Source organism: Oncorhynchus mykiss, chromosome 1, assembly GCF_057628025.1.
Source record: "Oncorhynchus mykiss isolate SJ-2025 chromosome 1, ASM5762802v1, whole genome shotgun sequence".
NCBI lineage: Eukaryota > Metazoa > Chordata > Actinopteri > Salmoniformes > Salmonidae > Oncorhynchus > Oncorhynchus mykiss.
In genome coordinates this window covers 56,994,364-57,015,755 of record NC_143022.1, presented here as the reverse complement: position 1 = coordinate 57,015,755, position 21,392 = coordinate 56,994,364, and the positions used below count along the sequence as shown (strand labels likewise).

Here is a 21,392-nt window from a genome sequence, read left to right as displayed (position 1 = left end):
TACCATCGCTCAGTCAGACTACTCTATCGAATCATAGACTTAATTATAACATAATAACACAATAACAATGTAATCAGGTGGTTAGAGCGTTGGACTAGTTAACTGTAAGGTTGCAAGATCGAATCCCCGAGCTGACAAGGTAAAAATCTGTCATTCTGCCCCTGATCAAGGCAGTTAACCCACCGTTCCTAGGCCGTCATTGAAAATAAGAATATATTCTTAACTGACATGCCTAGTAAAATAATGGTGTAAAAAAAAAAATATATATATATATTTTTTTAAATAATCGGCCAAATCGGTGTCCAAAAATACTGATTTCCGATTGTTATGAAAACTTGATCGGCCATTCCGATTAATCAGTCGCCCTCTAGTGCTGGACATCGGTTAGTCGAGGTAATTGAGGTAATATGTGCATGTGGGTAGCGGTAAAGTGACTATGCATGGAGTAGCGGCATAAAAATGGGGGGTGGGGTGTGGGCAATGGGGGTAGAATATTTACTGGGCCGTACACATTACCCTCTGTAGTTCCTTGTGGTCAGAAGCCACAGAGTTGCCATACCAGGTGTCGATGCAACCAGTTTATGCTCTCGATGGTGCAGCTGAAGATCTTTTGAGGATCTGTGGACCCATGCCAAATCTTTTCAGTCTCCTGAGGGGGAATAGGCATTGTCGTGCACTCTTCATGACTGTCTTAGTGTGTTTGGACCATGATAGTTTGTTGTTGATGTGGACACCAAGGAACTTGACGTACTCACCATGCTCCACTACACTCCAGCCCCATCGGTCCTCCTTTTTCTGTAGCCCACTATCATCTCCTTTGTCTTGATCACATTATGTTATGTAACACAGTTAAAAGGCAGATTGGTGCTGTGCCGCTGCGAGAGTTTTAGAATGGGGCTGCTGTCTGCTGCACGTCTCCACACACACTGTAATAACACATGCACAAACACAAGCACACAAGCATACACTAATACATAAACACTTTAGCGACAGGCAGATTGGTTCCGTGCTGCTGTTTGAATGGAGCTACTGGGTGCTGACTGTCTCAGGTGCTGCATTGTATAGTTATAGATTATAGTGTTCCTGGGTTGATACAGTGTGTGTGTGTGTGTGTGTGTGTGTGTGTGTGTGTGTGTGTTGTTACAGTGTGTTTGACATGTGTACCCCTTCTGTGTATGTTTTGACACGGTGTCTCAAGAGACAGAAGATGGGAAGTGTGTGTGTGTGTGTGTGTGTGTGTGTGTGTGTGTGTGTGTGTGTGTGTGTGTGTGTGTGTGTGTGTGTGTGTGTGTGTGTGTGTGTGTGTAAAATGGGAAAGTAAATCAGTTTTGCCCCCTGGTGGTTTTAAACGGCCATTTTTAACCAGACAATGCTGTGTTCACCATTGTTTCTATAGCAGTTCAATCTCTCGATCCCTCTCTCCATTTTCACACCTGTACCAGTAGCACTCTAGCTGTGTGTACCTTCCCCCCTCTCCCCATTGACACAATGTAAAATTAATATATGTGACAAGACAAAGCCAAACCCAACGACAGGACACCCCAGAGCTTTTCTCAACTTTGAGACATTCATGAGACTGAAGATTTAAGCCATACATTTACTTACGCCCTTGGGGTAACTTGATGACATCATCATTTTAAAAATCATAATCTTTGTCAAAGTAGCCCATGACCTTGAGTATTATCTCATTCAGTCCGACGAATGCTGGCATTACTAACGCATTATTGTATTTTAAATACTGTCACTTGGCCCTTTAGGCCAAGTGACATCTCCTATTCTCCTCTGTAGCGCACCCAGCAACATGGACAGCCCAGCACATAGTCTGCTTCCCTAATTTTCAGCACAATTGACAGCTCCTCTCTCTTAACAGCTCTCTTTTCACTTTGTCCAACATGGTTCCAGCAACTAGGGCATAACCAGACTGGTGCAGTACAGCCCGGCTTAGCTTTGCTCAGCTCAGTAGTGTGAAAAGGGTACAAAGTCAGTCCCTTTCAGCTAGTCTCGTTCCCTTCATCATATCCCTGATGTGGAAACGGCTTAGTCCACTCTGCACTTATCCAGCCATCCCACTGATAGCATTAGATAGAACTGAACTCTCTCCTTCCATCCCAGGCTGATAACAGTCAGTAGAGCCACCTGAGCTTTTGAGTCAGAGCCAGAGGGACTGGAAGGAGAGGATAAGAGAGGAAAGGAAAAAGCTAGGAGAAACTCTGTTCTATATGTTACTTGTTCTTTCACTCACAAATGGGTCCTGTCCACGTTTATGAGAAGGTACAGGCATGAGCTCGTCAGGAAAAACAAATCCAATGGAGTGGTGGTTTCAGTAGCAAACAGCGAGTCAGCTCGAATACTACAGGAGGAGATATCCTCTCTGTTGGGCAAAACGGCAATCAGAATAGTACCAGCAACTCTCGTTACTTCCTGGTTCCCAAAAAGGAGGGAGGGGGGGATACGCCCCATATTAGACCTACGCATCCTCAACAGATATCTGAGAAAGTTGACGTTTCATATGCTTACGCAAAAGGTGCCGCCTCGCTCCATTCTTCAAGACGATTGTTTAACCACAGTCGATCAACAAGATGCCTATTTTCACATAAGCATTTTGCCAGCCTTCCAGGACACGACCTAAGAATATCTTGTTGTCCCATTCAAACTATTTCTAGTCCCAAGAACATTAGGTAAATCTGTGGAAACGGCTCTGAACATAGAATACCTGGGTATCAGAATAAATCACATTTCAGAAGGGCGAGTCACATCATTCTGCCTGTTCCAATTAGGGCATACAGTCAAACTACAGACTCCGTTTACTAGGGTTGATGGCCTCCACCATATCAGTCGTCCCACTGGAATTATTGATAATGAGAGATTTCCAATGCTGAGTTTCTGCCCAACATGTGTGTCCCCGTCTTCATCTCGAACAGTGGGTAAGGGTATCCTCGTCCTGCATTGCTGCTCTCAGCCACTGGAGGGGCCCCTCGACATTCGCCAAAGCCTCTCCCCTAGGGGTAGTAGCTATGAGGAAGGTGACGATGACAGACTCATCTCTCACAGGGTGGGGAGCAGTTTACGAGGGCAGAGATGAGAACTGACTATGGCCCCCACAACTCCGCCCCACTCACATAAACTACCTCAATCTTGGACACCTCCCCACACAGGGAGGCCAATCACTTGCTAGTAAACACTAGCGAGTGATGAGATAAACATCCAATTGCATAGTGGAAGATATTATAATGGCATATATTGTAAGGGTTTGACACCTCTGGAGGGCTTGAGGTATGGCATCATGGGAATTGTTCAAAGGCATCTCTGTTCAAGAGATCTGTAATACGGCATGTCGGGGAACCCCCCCCCCCCTCCCCCTCACCATCAAATCAAATCAAATTGTATTAGTCACATGCGCCGAGTACAACAGGTGTTGTACTTTACAGTGAAATTCTTACTTACTTTGACAATTTTTAGGGTCTTCCTCTGACACCGCCTGGTATAGAGGTCCTGGATGGCTGGAAGCTTGGCCCCAGTGATTTACTGAGCCGTTCGCACTACCCTCTGTAGTGCCTTGCTGTCGGAGGCCGAGCAGTTGCCATACCAGGCAGTGATGCAACCAGGATGCTCTCGATGGTGCAGCTGTAGAACCTTTTGAGGATCTGAGGACCAAATATTTTCAGTCTCCTGAGGGGGAATAGGTTTTGTCGTGCCCGCTTCATGACTGTCATGGTGTGCTTGGACCATGATAGTTTGTTAGTGATGTGGACACCAAGGAACTTGAAGCTCTCAACCTGCTCCACTGCAGCCCCGTCGATGAGAATGGGGGCGTGCTCGCTCCTCTTTTTCTTGTAGTCCACAATCATCCCTTTTGTCTTGATCACAATGAGGGAGAGGTTGTTGTCCTGGCACCACACGGCCAGGTCTCTGACCTCCTCCCTATAGGCTGTCTCGTTGTTGTCAGTGATCAGGCCTACCACTGTTTTGTCATCGTCAAATGTAATGATGGTGTTGGAGTCGTGCCTGGCCGTGCAGCCATGAGTGAACAGGCAGTACAGGAGGGGGCTGAGCACGCACCCCTGAGGGGCCCCTGTGTTGAGGATCAGCATGGCGGATGTGTTGTTAACTGCCCTTACCACCTGGGGGCGGCCCGTCAGCAAGTCCAGGATCCAGTTGCAGAGTGAGCTGTTTAGTCCCGGGGTCCTTAGCTTATTGATGAGCTTTGAGGGCGCTATGGTGTTGAACTCTGCACTGTAGTCAATGAATAGCATGTTCCTTGGTGTTCCTATTGTCCAGCTGGGAAAGGGCAGTGTGGAGTGCAATAGAGATTGTTTGCTTATGGCGGAATACAGCTCATTCAATGCTATCAGCTACAAAGAATATAGATGAGAGCTTTTTCGGTTGGTAATGTGGTCTGCAGGTTATCATGAGAAACTACTTCAATGGCAATGGCTCGAGACTTCCTTAGATATCATGCACCAGCTGTTGTTTACAAAAATACATAGACCACAGCCCCTTGTCATACCAGACGCCGCTGTTCTATCCTGCCTGTACATCGTATAACCAGCCAGCAATATGTTGATATCGTCGTCGTTCAGCCTTGACTCCGTGAAGCATAAGATGTTACAGTTTTTAATATCCTGTTGGTAGTTTAATCTTCCCAATAACTTGTCCATTTCATTGTCCAAAGTTTTCATGTTTGCGAGCAGAATTGAGGGGAGTGGGGGCATATTTCATCGCCTCCTACTCCTCAGAAGGAAACTCGCCGTCCGGCCTCTCTTTCTCCGCCTCCTCTTCACGCAGATCACTGGGGTCGGGGCCTGTTTCCAAGGGAGCCGTATATCCTCCGCTTCGAGCTCGTCAGGGTCGCGAAAGAAGAAAAAGCATTCTGCTAGAATTTCCCAGAAGTAAAAGACTGAACGAGTAATTGAAATAGAACTTAGGGTAACTTAACCTAACCCCGGTTCTCTGATATTAAGAGTGAGGTCTCTTCACGCTTTGTGTAAGAAAGACGAACATGTACTTACAAGTGAAGATAAGAGCGGACTACGGCACCTTATATGGGAAGTGGAGTGGTCCACTATTGGCCGTTGCTCCTGTCTGTCTACGACAGACGTTGTGTGATTGGATCTTCCATTCCATCATGAGTGATCTCGCTCATAATACACTGCTCAAAAAAATAAAGGGAACACTTAAACAACACAATGTAACTCCAAGTCAATCACACTTCTGTGAAATCAAACTGTCCACTTAGGAAGCAACACTGATTGACAATACATTTCACATGCTGTTGTGCAATGGAATAGACAACAGGTGGAAATTATAGGCAATTAACAAGACACCCCCAATAAAAGGAGTGGTTCTGCAGGTGGTGACCACAGACCACTTCTCAGTTCCTATGCTTCCTGGCTGATGTTTTGGTCACTTTTGAATGCTGGCGGTGCTTTCACTCTAGTGGTAGCATGAGACGGAGTCTACAACCCACACAAGTGGCTCAGGTAGTGCAGGTCATCCAGGATGGCACATCAATGCGAGCTATGGCAAGAAGGTTTGCTGTGTCTGTCAGCGTAGTGTCCAGAGCATGGAGGCGCTACCAGGAGACAGGCCAGTACATCAGGAGACGTGGAGGAGGCCGTAGGAGGGCAACAAAACAGCAGCAGGACCGCTACCTCCGCCTTTGTGCAAGGAGGAGTAGGAGGAGCACTGCCAGAGCCCTGCAAAATGACCTCCAGCAGGCCACAAATGTGCATGTGTCTGCTCAAACGGTCAGAAACAGACTCCATGAGGGTGGTATGAGGGCCCGACGTCCACAGGTGGGGGTTGTGCTTACAGCCCAACACCGTGCAGGGCGTTTTGCATTTGCCAGAGAACACCAAGATTGGCAAATTCGCCACTGGCACCCTGTGCTCTTCACAGATGAAAGCAGGTTCACACTGAGCACATGTGACAGACGTGACAGAGTCTGGAGACGCCGTGGAGAACGTTCTGCTGCCTGCAACATCCTCCAGCATGACCGGTTTGGCAGTCATGGTGTGGGGTGGCATTTCTTTGGGTGGCCGCACAGCCCTCCATGTGCTTGCCAGAGGTAGCCTGTCTGCCATTAGGTACCGAGATGAGATCCTCAGACCCCTTGTGAGACCATATGATGGTGCGGTTGGCCCTGGGTTCCTCCTAATGCAAGACAACGCTAGACCTCATGTGGCTGGAGTGTGTCAGCAGTTCCTGCAAGAGGAAGGCATTGATGCTATGGACTGGCCCGCCCGTTCCCCAGACCTGAATCCAATTGAGCATATCTGGGACATCATGTCTCGCTCCATCCACCAACGCCACGTTGCACCACAGACTGTCCAGGGGTTGGTGGATGCTTTAGTCCAGGTCTGGGAGGAGATCCCTCAGGAGACCATCCACCACCTCATCAGGAGCATGCCCAGGCGTTGTAGGGAGGTCATACAGGCACGTGGAGGCCACACACACTACTGAGCCTCATTTTGACTTGTTTTAAGGACATTACATCAAAGTTGGATCAGCCTGTAGTTTGGTTTTCCACTTTAATTTTGAGTGTGACTCCAAATCCAGACCTCCATTCATTCATTCAGATCTAGGATGTGTTATTTTAGTGTTCCCTTTATTTTTTTGAGCAGTGTATAATAGAACCGGGTTATGTTAAGTTATTTTTAGTATGCAGTTAGACTGCAGCTCTGCAGCAGCATACAGCTCTGCTCTTTCCTTCTCATTCTTTTCTTTCACTCTCTGTCTGTTGCTATCCTCTCTCTCTCTCTTTCTGTCACTATCCTCTCTCTCACACACTGTATGTCGCTATCCTCTCTCTTTCTGTCTGGCATTATCATTTCTCTCAAACACTCTGCTTCCTCTCCTTCTCTCTCCTCTCCCTCCTGATGTCTTTCAGGAATATTAAAGACCGCAGCTGTACTGTACTCGTGAAGCAAAGTAGCTCAGTTGTAGTTCATTTCCCTCTTCTGTAGAACTAAATCATTGTGAGAGGAAGGAGAGGATGAAAGGAGGTCAAAGTACTAAAGGAAAGATAGGGAAAAGGAGGAGATGAGAGCATGAGAGTCCAAATTCACATACACATCCTCATTTACACTGTATCATGAAGACAACACACCCACACACACCCACACACCCAGCCAGACACACACACAAACACCTATATACAGACACAAACACACACACAAACAGTGTCAAGGGATGTGAGGGAAGTTGTGGGGGTGAGGAAGTGGAGGAACATGTTGTATTATTAATGTTGAAATGCATTCTGGGTAACTGTGCAGTCAGCTCCTTTTCTACCTTATTCTACTGCCACAGCATCAACTCAAAGAAACACACTAACGCGTGCACACACACACACAAACTCTCACACACAGACACAAACACACTCTCACGCACGCACACATGCATGCACACACACACTCTCAAGCACGCGCACACACACAGCACACACACATACACCTCATCCAAGTTGAAGATCAGGGAGATTCTTCCCCTTGGGCGACAACCAAACCGTGATAAAGCCGTAGCTGCTTAATATTGAAGATGGAGAGGCGAATGGGTGAAAGTCAAATTCAAAGCAGCACATTTGTGCATGGTCTGCGTGTCTCTTCAGTGTGTGTGTGTACTATGCATGGAGTTTATGAATATGTCATGTAGCAGAACAAGACTAACTAACAGGCTAGCTCAGCCCGGACTGTCAGTTCACTGACCATCACACATATAGAAGAAAGCAGGGAAAGACTTGCAGGGAAATGATTTCATACCATCAACCTCCTGTTACTCTTAGCTTCTGGCAAAACGTTTCAGCCTTGTTGCTGTTGTGCAACTGACTAGGTATCCACTTTCCCCCTGCGAGCTTGCAGATATAAACTCTTGTGGTTCCCAGGAGAGCATAGGTCTGGGATCGATAGATGAATGCATTAATAGCAAACAGGGTGATGATAGAAGGGCAAAGACTTAATAAAGCACTGGAAATAATATTTGTTTTTTCTCTATCATTCTCTCTCTTTCTCCTAACCCTCCTTATCCCACTACTTTCCTTCGCTATACCCCTACTCCTCATTTTTCTCTTCTCCTCCCACCTCTCATCCCCTCTCCCCTCCTACTCCTCTCCTCCGTTCACCCCTTCTCCCCCCTCCTCCTCTCCTCTCCCCCTCCAGGTGTGTGTCTGGTGATGGGCTGTATAATCTACCCTGATGGCTGGGACAGTGATGAGGTGCGGAGGATGTGCGGTGAGCAGACAGACAAGTACTCCCTGGGAGCGTGCTCCATGCGTTGGGCTTACATCCTGGCTATCATGGGGGTCCTGAATGCCCTCATGCTCTCCTTCCTGGCCTTCGTACTGGGCAACAGGCAGGATGGACTCATGACCGAGGAACTGCTGGCCGAGAGCAAGGGTAATACTGGAGAATAGTCAATGCAGTCCATTACGACCCGTACACACTATTGCTCCACCATACCTTTATTTGACTAGTTACTTGACAATGTCTTGATCAAAAGTGGTAGGGAACTAACCAAATAAAGGTATGGTGGAGCAATAGGAGCATTTTGGAGCAAATCATGTGCTGTGCGGTTCCTATAAGGAGTGTAGAAGACACTATGAATACACTGCAAGCAAGCAGCACACAAACAGGACACAGAGACACACACCCACACACACACACTGTCGTGACGTGACTATCATTAATCTGACGACTGTTATTTATTTCATCAACTAACTATGTTTAATTGATACTCAATTAAATGAATCATGTAAAAATTAACTCATTAGGAATTTGGGGCACCAAAGGAAAAGTTGTTTAATGAGTTACCATTTCCCGAATTAACTAAAGAATATGTGGATATCATTACAGTCACTAAATAATAATTTCCTCATATCATTCTCGTTCTGAACGTCATAGATCTGCACAAACCCGGGTCTCACTGATCATTCCATACCACACATTGATTTGATAATTTATTTACTAACACTAAATGATAACATAGGATACACACACACGGTATAGGTTATTGATTGTAAACTTAATACGACGACAACAAGTCCCTGGCGGTCTAACGCAATATGACACTTGTTACACAAGATGGAGAGTTAAAAAGAGAGAGAAAGAGAGGGAGAGAAAGAGAAGCAACACTTGGATACATTTGGGAACTATGCTCACAGTCACTGTAATACCATGCCCCGAACTGCCTCTCTTTTGGGCAAGAAGTAATTAATGTGTTGAAGATCTTCATCGGGTATCTCTGCCGGGCCCAGGCCTTCGTGGGCAGGGTTTCACTTGGTGAGGAGGGTTCAATTGGGCCTTCTTTTTTCGAGTGGCCTTCTCCTTTTGTTCTCTGGTGTAAGTCTCTGATTGTCCACAAGAGGTCACAATGTCCATCGTGTCTGTTTACTTGCACTCGTTCTGGAAGAGTGGTCTCCTGAGGACGGCTAATCAGCCATGTTGATGTTCCCAGATTGGTGAAAGCAGTGTAGGAAACAATGATTTGAAGAGAAGAACCGGATGGTCCTACTTAAAATCACCTTCTTAGATACAGTTCAGTTACTCGACCATAGCATTGATTGTTAAGGGGTTATTTTGTCTTCTTCAACCTCATGTTGCATTCCGGGGTCGTGAGTATCGTAGACCTCGCTGCAGCTGTGGTCCGTTTTAGTCTGTTCATTCTTAACTCAATCTTGTTATACCCTCGGGTAAAACGGGGAGGGGGGGGGGGGGGGTTTGTCATTCACACATGCTCTCTGGGCTACTTGGGGAGGGGCTGGTTACGAGGCAAGGTATCAGAATTACTATGATCTCGTTACAAAACTAAAATCACAAAAATATATTTTTTATCCTTGATATTTTCTACACAATGTGTAAACCTAATAAACACAGTGTAAAAGCTCTTGAAGTTAAAATGTATTCGTTATAACGTGTTTATAATCATTTTAATGACATCACAAAATAGACATATATTTTCCATATTCCATTCGAATGTTGAAATATAATGTCCCAGTGTCCATTGTTTGATGTTGAAGTTTTTAGGCGGCAAACTCTTCTGTAACACAAAGAGACATTCCATTCGCCCACATTAGACCCCAAAAGGAATCATCGGCTGCCTAAAGTTTGCGATTGACGTGAGGTGTCATAAAACCCTCTCATATTGACGCTAATCCACCGTAACCTGATCCTTGGATCCTCACAGGAGAGTCATGACAACACACACACACTCATGTGCGGATGCATGCTAAAACACACACATATATGAGAGTACACTCTTAGAAATAAAATGTGGTAAGTAGAACCGTGCCTTCAGAAAGTATTCACACCCCTTTACTTTTTCCACATTTTGTTGAGAATTTAAAGTGGATTACATTGAGATTTTGTGTCACTTATCTACCTACATACAATACCCCATAATGTCAAAGTGCACATTTCTTTGTAGAACATTTTAGAAATTAATTAAAATGAAAAGCTGAAATGGGCCATAAGTATCCAACCCCTTTGTTATGGCAAGCCTAAATAAGTTCAGGAGTGAGTCCATGCATAATAAGTTGCATGATAGTTCTATAATAGTGGTTCATGTGATTTTTGAATGACTTCGCCATCTCTAGAACCCCACACATACCTGTAAGGTCCCTCAATCGAGTAGTGAATGTCAAGCATAGATTCAACCACAAAGACTAGGGAGGATTTTTTAATGTTTCGCAAAGAAGGATACCGATTGGTAGATTTGTAATATCAAGAAAAGCAGATGCTGCGTATCCCTTTGAGCATGGTGAAGTTATTCATTAGGCTTTGGATGGTGTGTCAATACACCCAGTCACTACAAAGATACAGGCTTCCTTCCTAACGCAATACTAACCCTAAATGACAGAGTGAAAAGAAAGAAGCTTGTACAGAATACAATTATTCCAAAACATGTATCCTGTTTGCAACAAAGCAATTAAACATGAACTGCGTAACTATGTGTGTATATGTGTTTTTGAAGACCCCTCTGGCAAGAATGCAGTATTTGTTGTTGTTGATTTGAACATGGTATCCAAGAAACCCCAGCTCTCATTGTTATTCGCAGCTGGGATGAAGTAGCATCAACATCCGCTCGGAGACTTTGTGGCTGTGTTATCTAGTGACAACCCAAAAGTGTCGGGAAATTTGAGACTGTGCGATAACAGTTACGGACAAGATTGAAGATAACTCAATTCCATTTGAGCAACAATGTCTTCAGAAAAGGTACACATTTTTTATACATGTTATAATATTGTTACGGTTTTCTTTAGGTGAAGGAGAGTCGGACAAAAATGCAGCGTGGTATTCTTGATACATGTTTTGTGTTGCTAGCCCAAATTCTGATATCTGCTTCATTGATTTCTGCTCTCGTAAAAGCCTGGGTTTTCTGCACTAGAAGCTAATTACCTAAAATGGATCAATTGAAAGTGTGGGTTCACAGCTCCAATATGTTGGAGACGTGTTTTGGATACTGATGCTAAACTTTCTGGTTATAACCTTTTTTGGCAAGACAGATCTTCCAAAGGTCAGAGAGTGGCAATCTTTACCAAGGATCACCTTCAGTGCTTGGTTGTCTCCACCAAGTCTGTCCCCAAACAATTTGATTGACTGGTTTTAAGCAATACACTTTAAAATAGCTCTACTTTGACTGTTGCTGGGTGTTATCATCCTCCTTCAGCACCGGCCTATACCCTACCTGCCCTAAGCTCTCTCCTGGCCCCTTGCACTAAGTCTGAATTTGTCCTGATAGGTGACTTAAAATGGGACATGCTTAAACTTGACCCCCCTCCCCCCTCAGAAAATCTGGGTCAGATGGTTTAGACCCTTTCTTCTTTAAGGTTGCTACCCCTATCATCACCAAGCCTATCTCTGACCTTTTTAACCTGTCTCTCCTCTCTGGGGAGGTTCCCATTGCTTGGAAGGCAGCCACTGTGCATCCTTTATTTAAAGGGGAGATCAAGCTGATCTTATGTTATAGGCCTATTTCTATTTTGCCCTGTATATCAAACATGTTGGAAAAACTGACTGTCTTTCTTGATGTCTATAGTATTCTCTCTGGTATGCAATCTGGTTTCCGCTCAGGTTATGTTTGTGTCACTTCAAATTTAAAGGTCCTCAATGTCGTCACCATTGCCCTTGATTCTAAGAAATGTTGTGCTGCTATTTTTATTGACTTGGCCAAATCTTTTGATATGGTAGACCACTCCATTATTTGGGCCGGCTAAGGAGTATTGGTGTCTCTGAGGGGTCTTTGGCCTGGTTTGCTATCTACCTCTCTCAAAGAGTGCAGTGTATAAAGTCAGAAAATCTGCCGTTTCAGACACTGCCTGTCACCAAGGGAGTACCCCAAGGCTCGATCCTAGGCCCCACGCTCTTCTCAATTTACATCAAAAACATAGCTCAGGCATTAGGAAGCTCTCTCATCCATTTATATGCAGATGATACAGTCTTATACTCAGCTGGCCCCTCCCCAGATTATATGCTAAATGCTCTACAACAAAGCTTTCTTAGTGTCCAACAAGCTTTCTCTGCCCTTAACCTTGTTCTGAACACCTCCAAAACAAAAGGTCATGTGGTTTGGTAAGAAGAATGCCCCTCACCCCACAGGTGTGATAACTACCTCTGAGGCTTTAGAGCTTGAGGTAGTCACCTCATACAAGTACTTGGGAGTATGGCTAGACTGTACACTGTCCTTCTCTCAGCACATATCAAAGCTGCAGGCTAAAGTTAAATCTAGACTTGGTTTCCCCTATCATATTTGCTCCTCTTTCACTCCAGCTGCCAAACTAACCCTGATTCAGATGACCATCAGTACCCATGCTAGATTATGGAGACGTAATTTATAGATCGGCAGGTAAGGGTGCTCTCGAGCGGCTAGATGTTCTTTACTATTCGGCCATCATATTTGCCACCAATGCTCCTTATAGGACACATCACTACACTCTAAACTCTTCTGTAAACTGGTCATCTGGCCACTGGTTGATGGTTATTCATAAAAAAAACTTTGGCCTCACTCCACCCTATCTGACATATCTACTACAGCTCTCATCCTCCACATACAACACCCATTCTGCCAGTCACATTCTGTTTAAGGTCCCCAAAGCACACACACCCTGGGTCGCTCATCTTTTCAATTCACTGCAGCTAACGACTGGAACGAGCTGCAACAAACACAACCTGGACAGTTTTATCTCTTCATTCGAAGCCTCAATCATGGAGACTCTTACTGACTGTTGTAGCCGCTTTGCAATGTATTGTTGTCTCTACTTTCTTGCCCTTTGTGCTGTTGTCTGTGCCTAATAATTTTGTACCCTGCTACCATGTTGCGCTGCTGCTATGTTGTGTTGCTACCATGTTGTTGCCATGTTGTGTTACTACCATGCTGTTTTGTCGTGTGTTGCTGACAGGCTATGTTGTTGTCTGAGGTCTCTATTTATGTAGTGTTGTGTTGTCTCTCTTGTCGTGGTGTGAGTTTTGACCTATATTTTTATTTATTTATTAGTATTTTTAATCCCAGCCCCCATCCTCACAGGAGGCCTTTTATTTTGCCTTTTGGTAGGCTATCCTTGTAAATAAGAATTTAGAAGGACAGCCTTAACCTTTATTTCCTAGTTAAATAAAGGTTAAATAAAAAAATTGCCATTTCAAGCTAGCTAACTTAGTTATTTGTAGCTAGCTACATGGTTGATAATCGCTACCATGAGTTTCCCTGCCTGGTGCAAGATAACAATATGACCAGTGCCGACCTGTCATTCAGGGCTCTGCCCCAGATATTTATATACATATATATATATATATATATATATATATATATATATATATATATATATATAGGCCTGTTTTGCATGTTATTTTTGGAATAATACGTGTCACAAAACAGTTTGCAAACAATGTAAAAAATAAATAAATAGATATATCATACAAACATTGTCTCTTTTTTGCCCTCTTGACTAAGGCAGCTCCAAAATGGAGGTGTTTCAGCCTAGGTTAGTGCTTTTTGTGGTGGTGGGGGAGCCAGCGGAATATACGGAGCATGGTAATGTTCTATAGTTGCGCCGTGATTGGCTCAGTGTTCTGTCACTCATGAGGACACTACATCACCTCAGAATTTACGGGGAGAGCTCTACAATTCTAGCCTCTTTGGTGCTGCCATAGAGTTACATTAGAAGTGCCCATCCAAGAGGCTCAAGGTCATTGGGCACAGATAAAATGATGTCAAATCACGTTATATCTAGAGTAGCTTTGATTGGACTGATCAACATCATTCTTTCAAAATCTTAGCTAGCAAGCTAGCAGTCATCATCATGAATCAAGTTGACAATCTACTGGCAAATCCTTTTCAATCCTTGTCATATGAAGATAAATAATGAGAAATGTCGGCCCATAATAACGGCCAATGTTCTGAATTCTGTCGCTGTACATTTCAAAAGTGCTGAACAAATTGACTACGTACGTCCTAACTCTCCCATTAATGTCTTAATCGAAATTATGGATTTCCTCTAATCCACTCGTCGTCTCCTTATGTCATAGTTTGTTCATCTCAATTGTCTGTAGAAACCACATTTGTTTAAACAAGTCAGCCATATCAGCTATGTTTTTTTTAAAGGCAGTAAATGAGTCTGAATGAACTGTCTCGCTGCCAGACAAGTCTCTGCTGATAGCCAGGTGTAGCAGTGGTAAGGTGTGGTCAGCTTTATGTAGGCCCTAATAGTTTATGGGCACCGTTTGTCACCATTATACTGCAATGAATGTATTGTTTAGTGATGCGTTGTGTGGTGGCTTTGATTTACAAGATTTACATGCTTTAATCACCACTGAAAATGATGATAGCTTTAGTACATTAGTTATCACACTTGCATAAAAAAGCTGTGTAAAAGGAAGAATTTTGACTGTCATAGCTCTTTATGGAAAATAACCTTGGATTTGGCAAGTCCTTTGCCTTTCTCTGACTCCTATACTAGCTAGCTAGCTAATAATATTATGGGCATGGCTCCTTGTCTTGATTCTTGAGAGCTATGGCTATGAAGGTGTGTATTGATTGTAAAAGTGTAATTTTGACTATCATAGCTCTCCATTCATAGAAAATAACATTGGCTTTGGCATGCATTCAATCCTTTGTCCTTCTGACTCCTAGCTATAATAGTTAGCTAGTAACATCACTGAGAAAACACGTCACTTATTGTGCACACCACAAAATGTAGTGGGAAAATCCGACCCGACTGGGAAAATTAATACCAGTGAATACAGCAGTTCTCAGGCAAGCTAGGGGCACACTATTGTCACTGTGGCATCACTTTGGATGACCACTAGCGACTTACACAGAACCAAAACCAGCTGCGTGCGTGGGCCATAGTGCATACATTTATTTTGTCCCCCGAAATGAGAAAACAACACGCAAGTTAAATATATCAAAACAAACTCTTAACCAATGACATACATTTGGGGACAGGTCGAAAAGCATTAAACATTTATGGCAATTTCGCTAGTTAGCTTGCTGTTGCTAGCTAATTTGTCCTGGGATATAAACATTAGGTTGTTATTTAACCTGAAATGCACAAGGTCCTCTACTCCGAGGAGCATCCAACAGATGCTGGGAGACAAATTCACCTTTCAGCAGGGCAATAACCGAAACACAAGGTCAAATCTACACTGGAGTTTCTCACCAAGACAACTTTGAATGTTCCTGAGTGGCCTACTTACAGTTTTGACTTAAATTGGCCTGAAAATCAAATGGCTGTCTAGCAATGATCAACAATCAAGTTGACAGAGTTTGAAGAATTTTTTAAAGAATAATGAAAAAAAGTCAATGAGACGTCTGCAATTTCTCTTTCTCTCTCTCTCTCACACACACACACACACACACACACACACACACACACACACACACACACACACACACACACACACACACACACACACACACACCAATCAGGCCTTTATGGTAGAGTGGCCAGACGGAAGCCACTCCTCAGTAAAATAAACATGACAGCCCGCTTGGAGTTTTTCAACAGGCACCTAAAGGATTCTCAGACCATGAGAAACAAGATTATCTGGTACAATTTTTTATATTGATCTCTTTGACCTGAATGCCAAGCGTCATGTCTGAAGGAAACCTGACACCATCCCTACGGTGAAGCATGGTGATGGCAGCATCATGCTGTGGGGATATTTTTCAGCGGCAGGGAATGGGAGACTGGTCCAGAGTGCTCAGGACCTCAGACTGGGGCTTAGGTTCACCTTCCAACAGGACAATGACCCTAAGCACACACCCAAGACAATGCAGGAGCGGCTTTGGGAAAAGTCTCTGAATGTCCTTGAGTGGTCCAGCCAGAGCCTGGACTTGAACCCGATCGAACTTGAACCCGATCTGGAGAGACCTGAAAATAGCTGTGCAGCGATGCTACCCATCCAAACTGACAGAGCTTGAAAGGATCTGCAGAGAAGATTGGGAGAAACTACCCAAATCAGGAGTGCCAAGCTTGTAGTGTCATACCCAAGAAGACTCAAGGCTGTATTCGCTGCCGAAGGTGCTTCAACAAAGTACTGGGTAAAGGGTCTGAATAGTTATGTAAATGTAATATTTAAAGTTTTTTTTAAGTATACATTTGATGAGGCAAAAATTGATGAGATTGATGAGGCAAAACAAATATTTAATTGATTTTAGAATAAGGCTGTAACGTAACAAAATGTGGAAAAAGTCAAGGGGTCTGAATACTTCCCAAATGCATTGGGGCGGCAGGGTAACCAAGTGGTTAGAGCGTTGGAATAGTAACCGAAAGGTTCCCCGAGCTGACAAGGTAAAAATCTGTCGTTCTGCCCCTGAACAGGCAGTTAACCCACTGTTCCTAGGCTGTCATTGAAAATAAGAATTTGTTCTTAACTGACTTGCCTAGTTAAAAAAAGTACTGTATATGATTAATGTAATACCAGATACATGCACAAATATTCCCTTATAGGTACAGTTTTAAACATTCTCACATCTTCCTATCGTTTCACATTTATCAGATTACCCACTCCTAATGTTGAAGTTTAAACACTGAGGTAACCACTAATGCTCAGGCACTATTTAACAGAAAAACATTTACTATAAAAAGCTTATTCTGAACGGTTCTATGTAGAACTGTTCTTTCTTCCCAAATAATCGCCAAACAATGCTTTCTTCCAAAAGGGGTTCTTCAGATGAAAATGGTTCTTGATAGAACTCTATCTTTACGCAAACAACCCCATTGGGGAATGGGATCACTGTGTAGGTTTTAATGGAACCAGACAACCGAGTGAGTGAGTGAGTGAGTGAGTGAGTGAGTGAGAGAGAGAGAGAGGTTAATTGCAGAAGTATCATTGGCATACTACACTCATGTGACACACAATGCTGGTTGTTATAGATACTACACACACCACTTATCAGTGTATTTTTGCTAAAACAATCTCTATTTTTCTCTCTCCCCCACTGGCTCTATACCTCTCCCCTTCTCTTCTCGCACAGAAGCTGGGAATGCCTAAAACATCCATAGGTAAGTGATCCAAAATACAGTGAAACTGTCCTCACTGACAAACTACATTTTGGCTCCCAAAAACGTATCTATGGTTTCAATTAGCAGTGGGGGCCACTTCGCATAAAACTATCATGTCCTATTTAATTGAATATGATTCCAACAGGCTTGATTGGCATGGAAATTTAATATATGTCCTCACTGTGCTATTGTGGGACTACAGAGGAAATGGGTCCTAAATTGAAATGTCTGTGCATAAACAATTTGATTTTTCACACCCTAACCATGTCCCCTTTTTATCTCCCCCCCCCCCCCCCCCCAGGTGTGTTTCCTAGTGTGTGTGTTCACCGCTCATCACTCTCCAGCTTTTTACCCATCATCCCCAGATGGCTTTGGGAGAGAGAAGAAAGAGAGAGAGAGGGGGAGAAAGGAGGGAAGAGGAGGAGAAATGGATAGCTATGGAACTAGATGCCTCCACTCCATTCACACTTGCACGTTCACACTGTAATATTCCACACCTTACCCTCTAGTTTATAATATATACTGTATCTGCCAATGATATGTACATACGTGTGTCTTTGTTGTCCATCCTGCTCATAGTCCTAGCCCTATCGAGCGTCTCTACCCCACACTACTCCCTTATCACTGAGCCCGTAGAACCCCAGCAGAGACTGACAACCCTTACACAACTGATAATCAACCAAGGCAGGGACAGAGACTTTGACTGACCAACTGAAGACGTATGGATTATCTGCAAGAATGTGGATGGGTTGTACTATGTTGAAGTATTATACTGATACAAATACACAAACACGGTAGTACAGTTCACACATACATAAATGCACGTGGGGGAGCAAATACACACACACACACACACACACACATACACACTCATCTAAAGTCACACGTGAATACATATCCTTAGACTTTAACCTTGTAATAAATCCATACGCTAACACGTTGAGCAACAGTAGATATTGTATATTAGTGTACCATGCCATCTCCTGAGTATGTGTTTATGTTTTAGTTGTGAAAAGAAGGAAATTACCTATTCTCATCTAATATTGGGTGTAAATTTACGATATCTCAAAATAATGTGTGAACTCTTACAAACAAAACCTATCCCTCCTCCTCATTCTCCCCCTCTTCCTCAAAAGCCGTCTTTACTAGCGCACTGTTGTCTAACGTGAGTGGCTACAGTTACTGTATATAGATAATTAATTATAGTTTTACAAAGTTGGGGCTGAAATATATGTATAAATACTAAAATATAAAAGAAGCACTGTTGTTGGAATTCAGTTTGTTACTCCATTTCAAGCGTACGTCGTCGATGCCCAGCTCAGTTCGTTTTGCACACTACTTGCATTTGAGGAGAATCTCAATGTTTTGTAGTTTGTGGTATGGTATATTCTTATTCACTGTGATGGGGGAGGTATTTGACTGTATGTCTGCTCCATATCTTGTAGCTGTTGGGTGAATGCGTGTTTGTATGAGTGTGAATGTAGGGGGGTGGGGGTGGGTTGGTTCTTCTATCCTTGTGGGGCTCTAAAATCCCCAAAAGTCTCCATGACAGTAAAATAAGGAAAATTGTCCACCGGGGGGACACTTCCCATGTCCCCATGAGAACAAAGGCTATGTTAGGTTTAAGGTTAGGGTTATATTTAGTGTTAGCGGTTAGGAGTTAGATTTTGGGTTAAGGAAAATATTATTTTTAATGGAAATCAATTTTAGGTCCCCACGAGGATAGAAGAACAAAACCTGTGTGTGTTTTTTAAATGCACCTTTTTAATGTACCAACACACCAGCCTCGTCCCATAACGACTCTTATACTATATAGTCCTGAACATACAAATGTATATTTCCCTCTCTTTTGATCTCTCGCTTTCGCGCTCACTTTCTCTCGCTCTTTCTCCATCTCATTCTCTCTATTGCACACTCCCTCGCTCTCCCCCTTTCCAGCTGTCTCTCTCTTTCTATCTCTCTCTGTCATGTTTTTATGAATGAGTGTATTTGTCAAATTAACCTTTTTAATGTACCATCAACTCTCTCTCTCTCTCTTCAATGTTTTTTCAGTATGAGTATGTTTGTTAAATGCACCTTTTTAATGTACCAACACACCAGCCTCATCTCATAACGAGTCTTATACTATGTAGTCATGTACATATTTATTTATTTCCCTCTCTTGATCTCTCACTTTCTTTCTCTCTCATGTCTCTTTTTCAGTATGTGTTCATAATTCATTATGGGGATGTGCAGGTAATATTAATTGTGGAGAGGGTCATATGTAATAATTGATTGATTGATTAATCTAGAAGGCCTGGTGAGGTTATTTAAGTCCTATACCTCCATCATGAGCTGAGGGGAGGAAGAGCAAAAAGAGGGGGAGGAGAAAAGGGATGAATATGAGAAGGAAGAGGTGTGAGCTAATAGTGTTAATACTGTAGGAACGAAAGGCCTGTCCCAGCCTCTTCTGTATGTATTTATGTACCACCAATGTAAATATAAATATATTACAGATACCAAACATTAAGCAAATACATGGACGAGAAGGGTAACGGCAATGGAATAAACAAACTTATTATAAAGCATATATGAATATGATTAATAAAGGTTTTCACTGTAGAACAATGGTGTGTTTGCCCAGTGTTTTTTCATGGATTTGCATAGATTTTGTGGGCAGTACTGATCACTGGGGGCTCCCGAGTTGGCGCAGCGGTCTAAGGCACTGCATCTAAGTGCTGGAGGTGTCACTACAGACTCTGGTTCAATTCCAGGCTGTATCACATCTGGCCATGATTGAGAGTCCCAAAGGGCGGTGCACAATTGGCGCAGTGTCGTCGGGTTTAGCTGAGGTAGCCCGTCATTGTAAATAAGAATTTGTTCTTAACTGACTTAACTAAATAAAATCATGTTATGGGACCTTTGGCACCCTATGCTGTCTAGTTATAGAAACTAGCACTAGTTCGACATAAGACACAAGTGTACATACAGTTTTCTTACCCTGTTTACATCAATTATGTATATAATCCCTGGATTGCTTATGCTATGGGAGACCATATTGGCACGATCTCTAATATTAAGGAAGTCTCAAGGTTCTGCTGGCCTGAGTTAGAATACTTCATGATAAGCTATAGAGAGTTTTCATCTATATTTTTCGTAGCTGTCTATTTACCACCACAAACCGATGCTGCATTGTTGGGAAGGGCCCGTAAGTAAGCATTTCACTGTAATTCTACCCCGGTTGTTTACAAAGTATGTGACAATTAAAATGTAATTATAAAATATTTACCATGGTGGAGGAGTGCCAAGATGGAGGTGCAGTGGCTTCAAAACAGCGCCTCCTGTCAGTCATCTAGTGTATATGCACTGTGTGTACAAAACAAGAAGAACACTTTTCTAATGTTGAGTTGCACTCAACCCTCTTTTGCCTTCAGAACAGCCTTAATTCGTTGGGGCATGGAGTCTACAAGGTGTCGAAGGTGTTCCACAGGAATGCTGGCCCACGTTGACGCCAATGCTTCCCACAGTTGTGTCAAGTTGACTGGATGTCATATGGGTTGTGGACCATTCTTGATAAACACAGGCAGAAAGAGCTGTCATCTTTGTGTATGAGGATATGCTACCTTTGAAACATAGGTACTGGACCACGAACTGACAGACTCATGATCACATAGCAATACTGCAGGAACTCATGTAGGTTCCTCAATCTCAGAATCAATACAATTTAACAGTGGGACTAGGCAGGGGACCCCGAGGGGTGCACATTTTGGTTTTTGCCCTAGCACTACACACACAGCCGATTCAAATAATCAAAGCTTGATAATGAGTTGATCATTTGAATCAGCTGTGTAGTGCTACAGCAAAAAAACTAAATATGCACCCCTTTGGGTCCCGAGGACCGAGTTTGGGAAACACTGCTATA

At 43.4% G+C, this 21,392-nt stretch overlaps 1 protein-coding gene across 2 annotated transcripts in view; it reads left to right on the top strand.

Annotated features, from left to right (window-relative positions):
• The window catches only part of LOC110525476 (LHFPL tetraspan subfamily member 3 protein), a 57,623-nt gene extending 37,525 nt beyond the window's left edge, over window positions 1-20,098 (top strand). The window contains exons 2-4 of one of the 2 annotated variants that reach the window (XM_021605620.3): window positions 8,154-8,390; window positions 17,467-17,491; window positions 17,793-20,098. In XM_021605620.3, coding sequence (XP_021461295.1) covers window positions 8,154-8,390; window positions 17,467-17,480 — 251 coding nt within the window. In that variant the 3' untranslated portion in view covers window positions 17,481-17,491; window positions 17,793-20,098. Of the gene's footprint in view, window positions 1-8,153; window positions 8,391-17,463; window positions 17,492-17,792 lie in introns of both variants that reach the window. The other variant, XM_021605612.3, reaches the window with a different exon arrangement.
• Window positions 20,099-21,392: the final 1,294 nt, after the last annotated feature.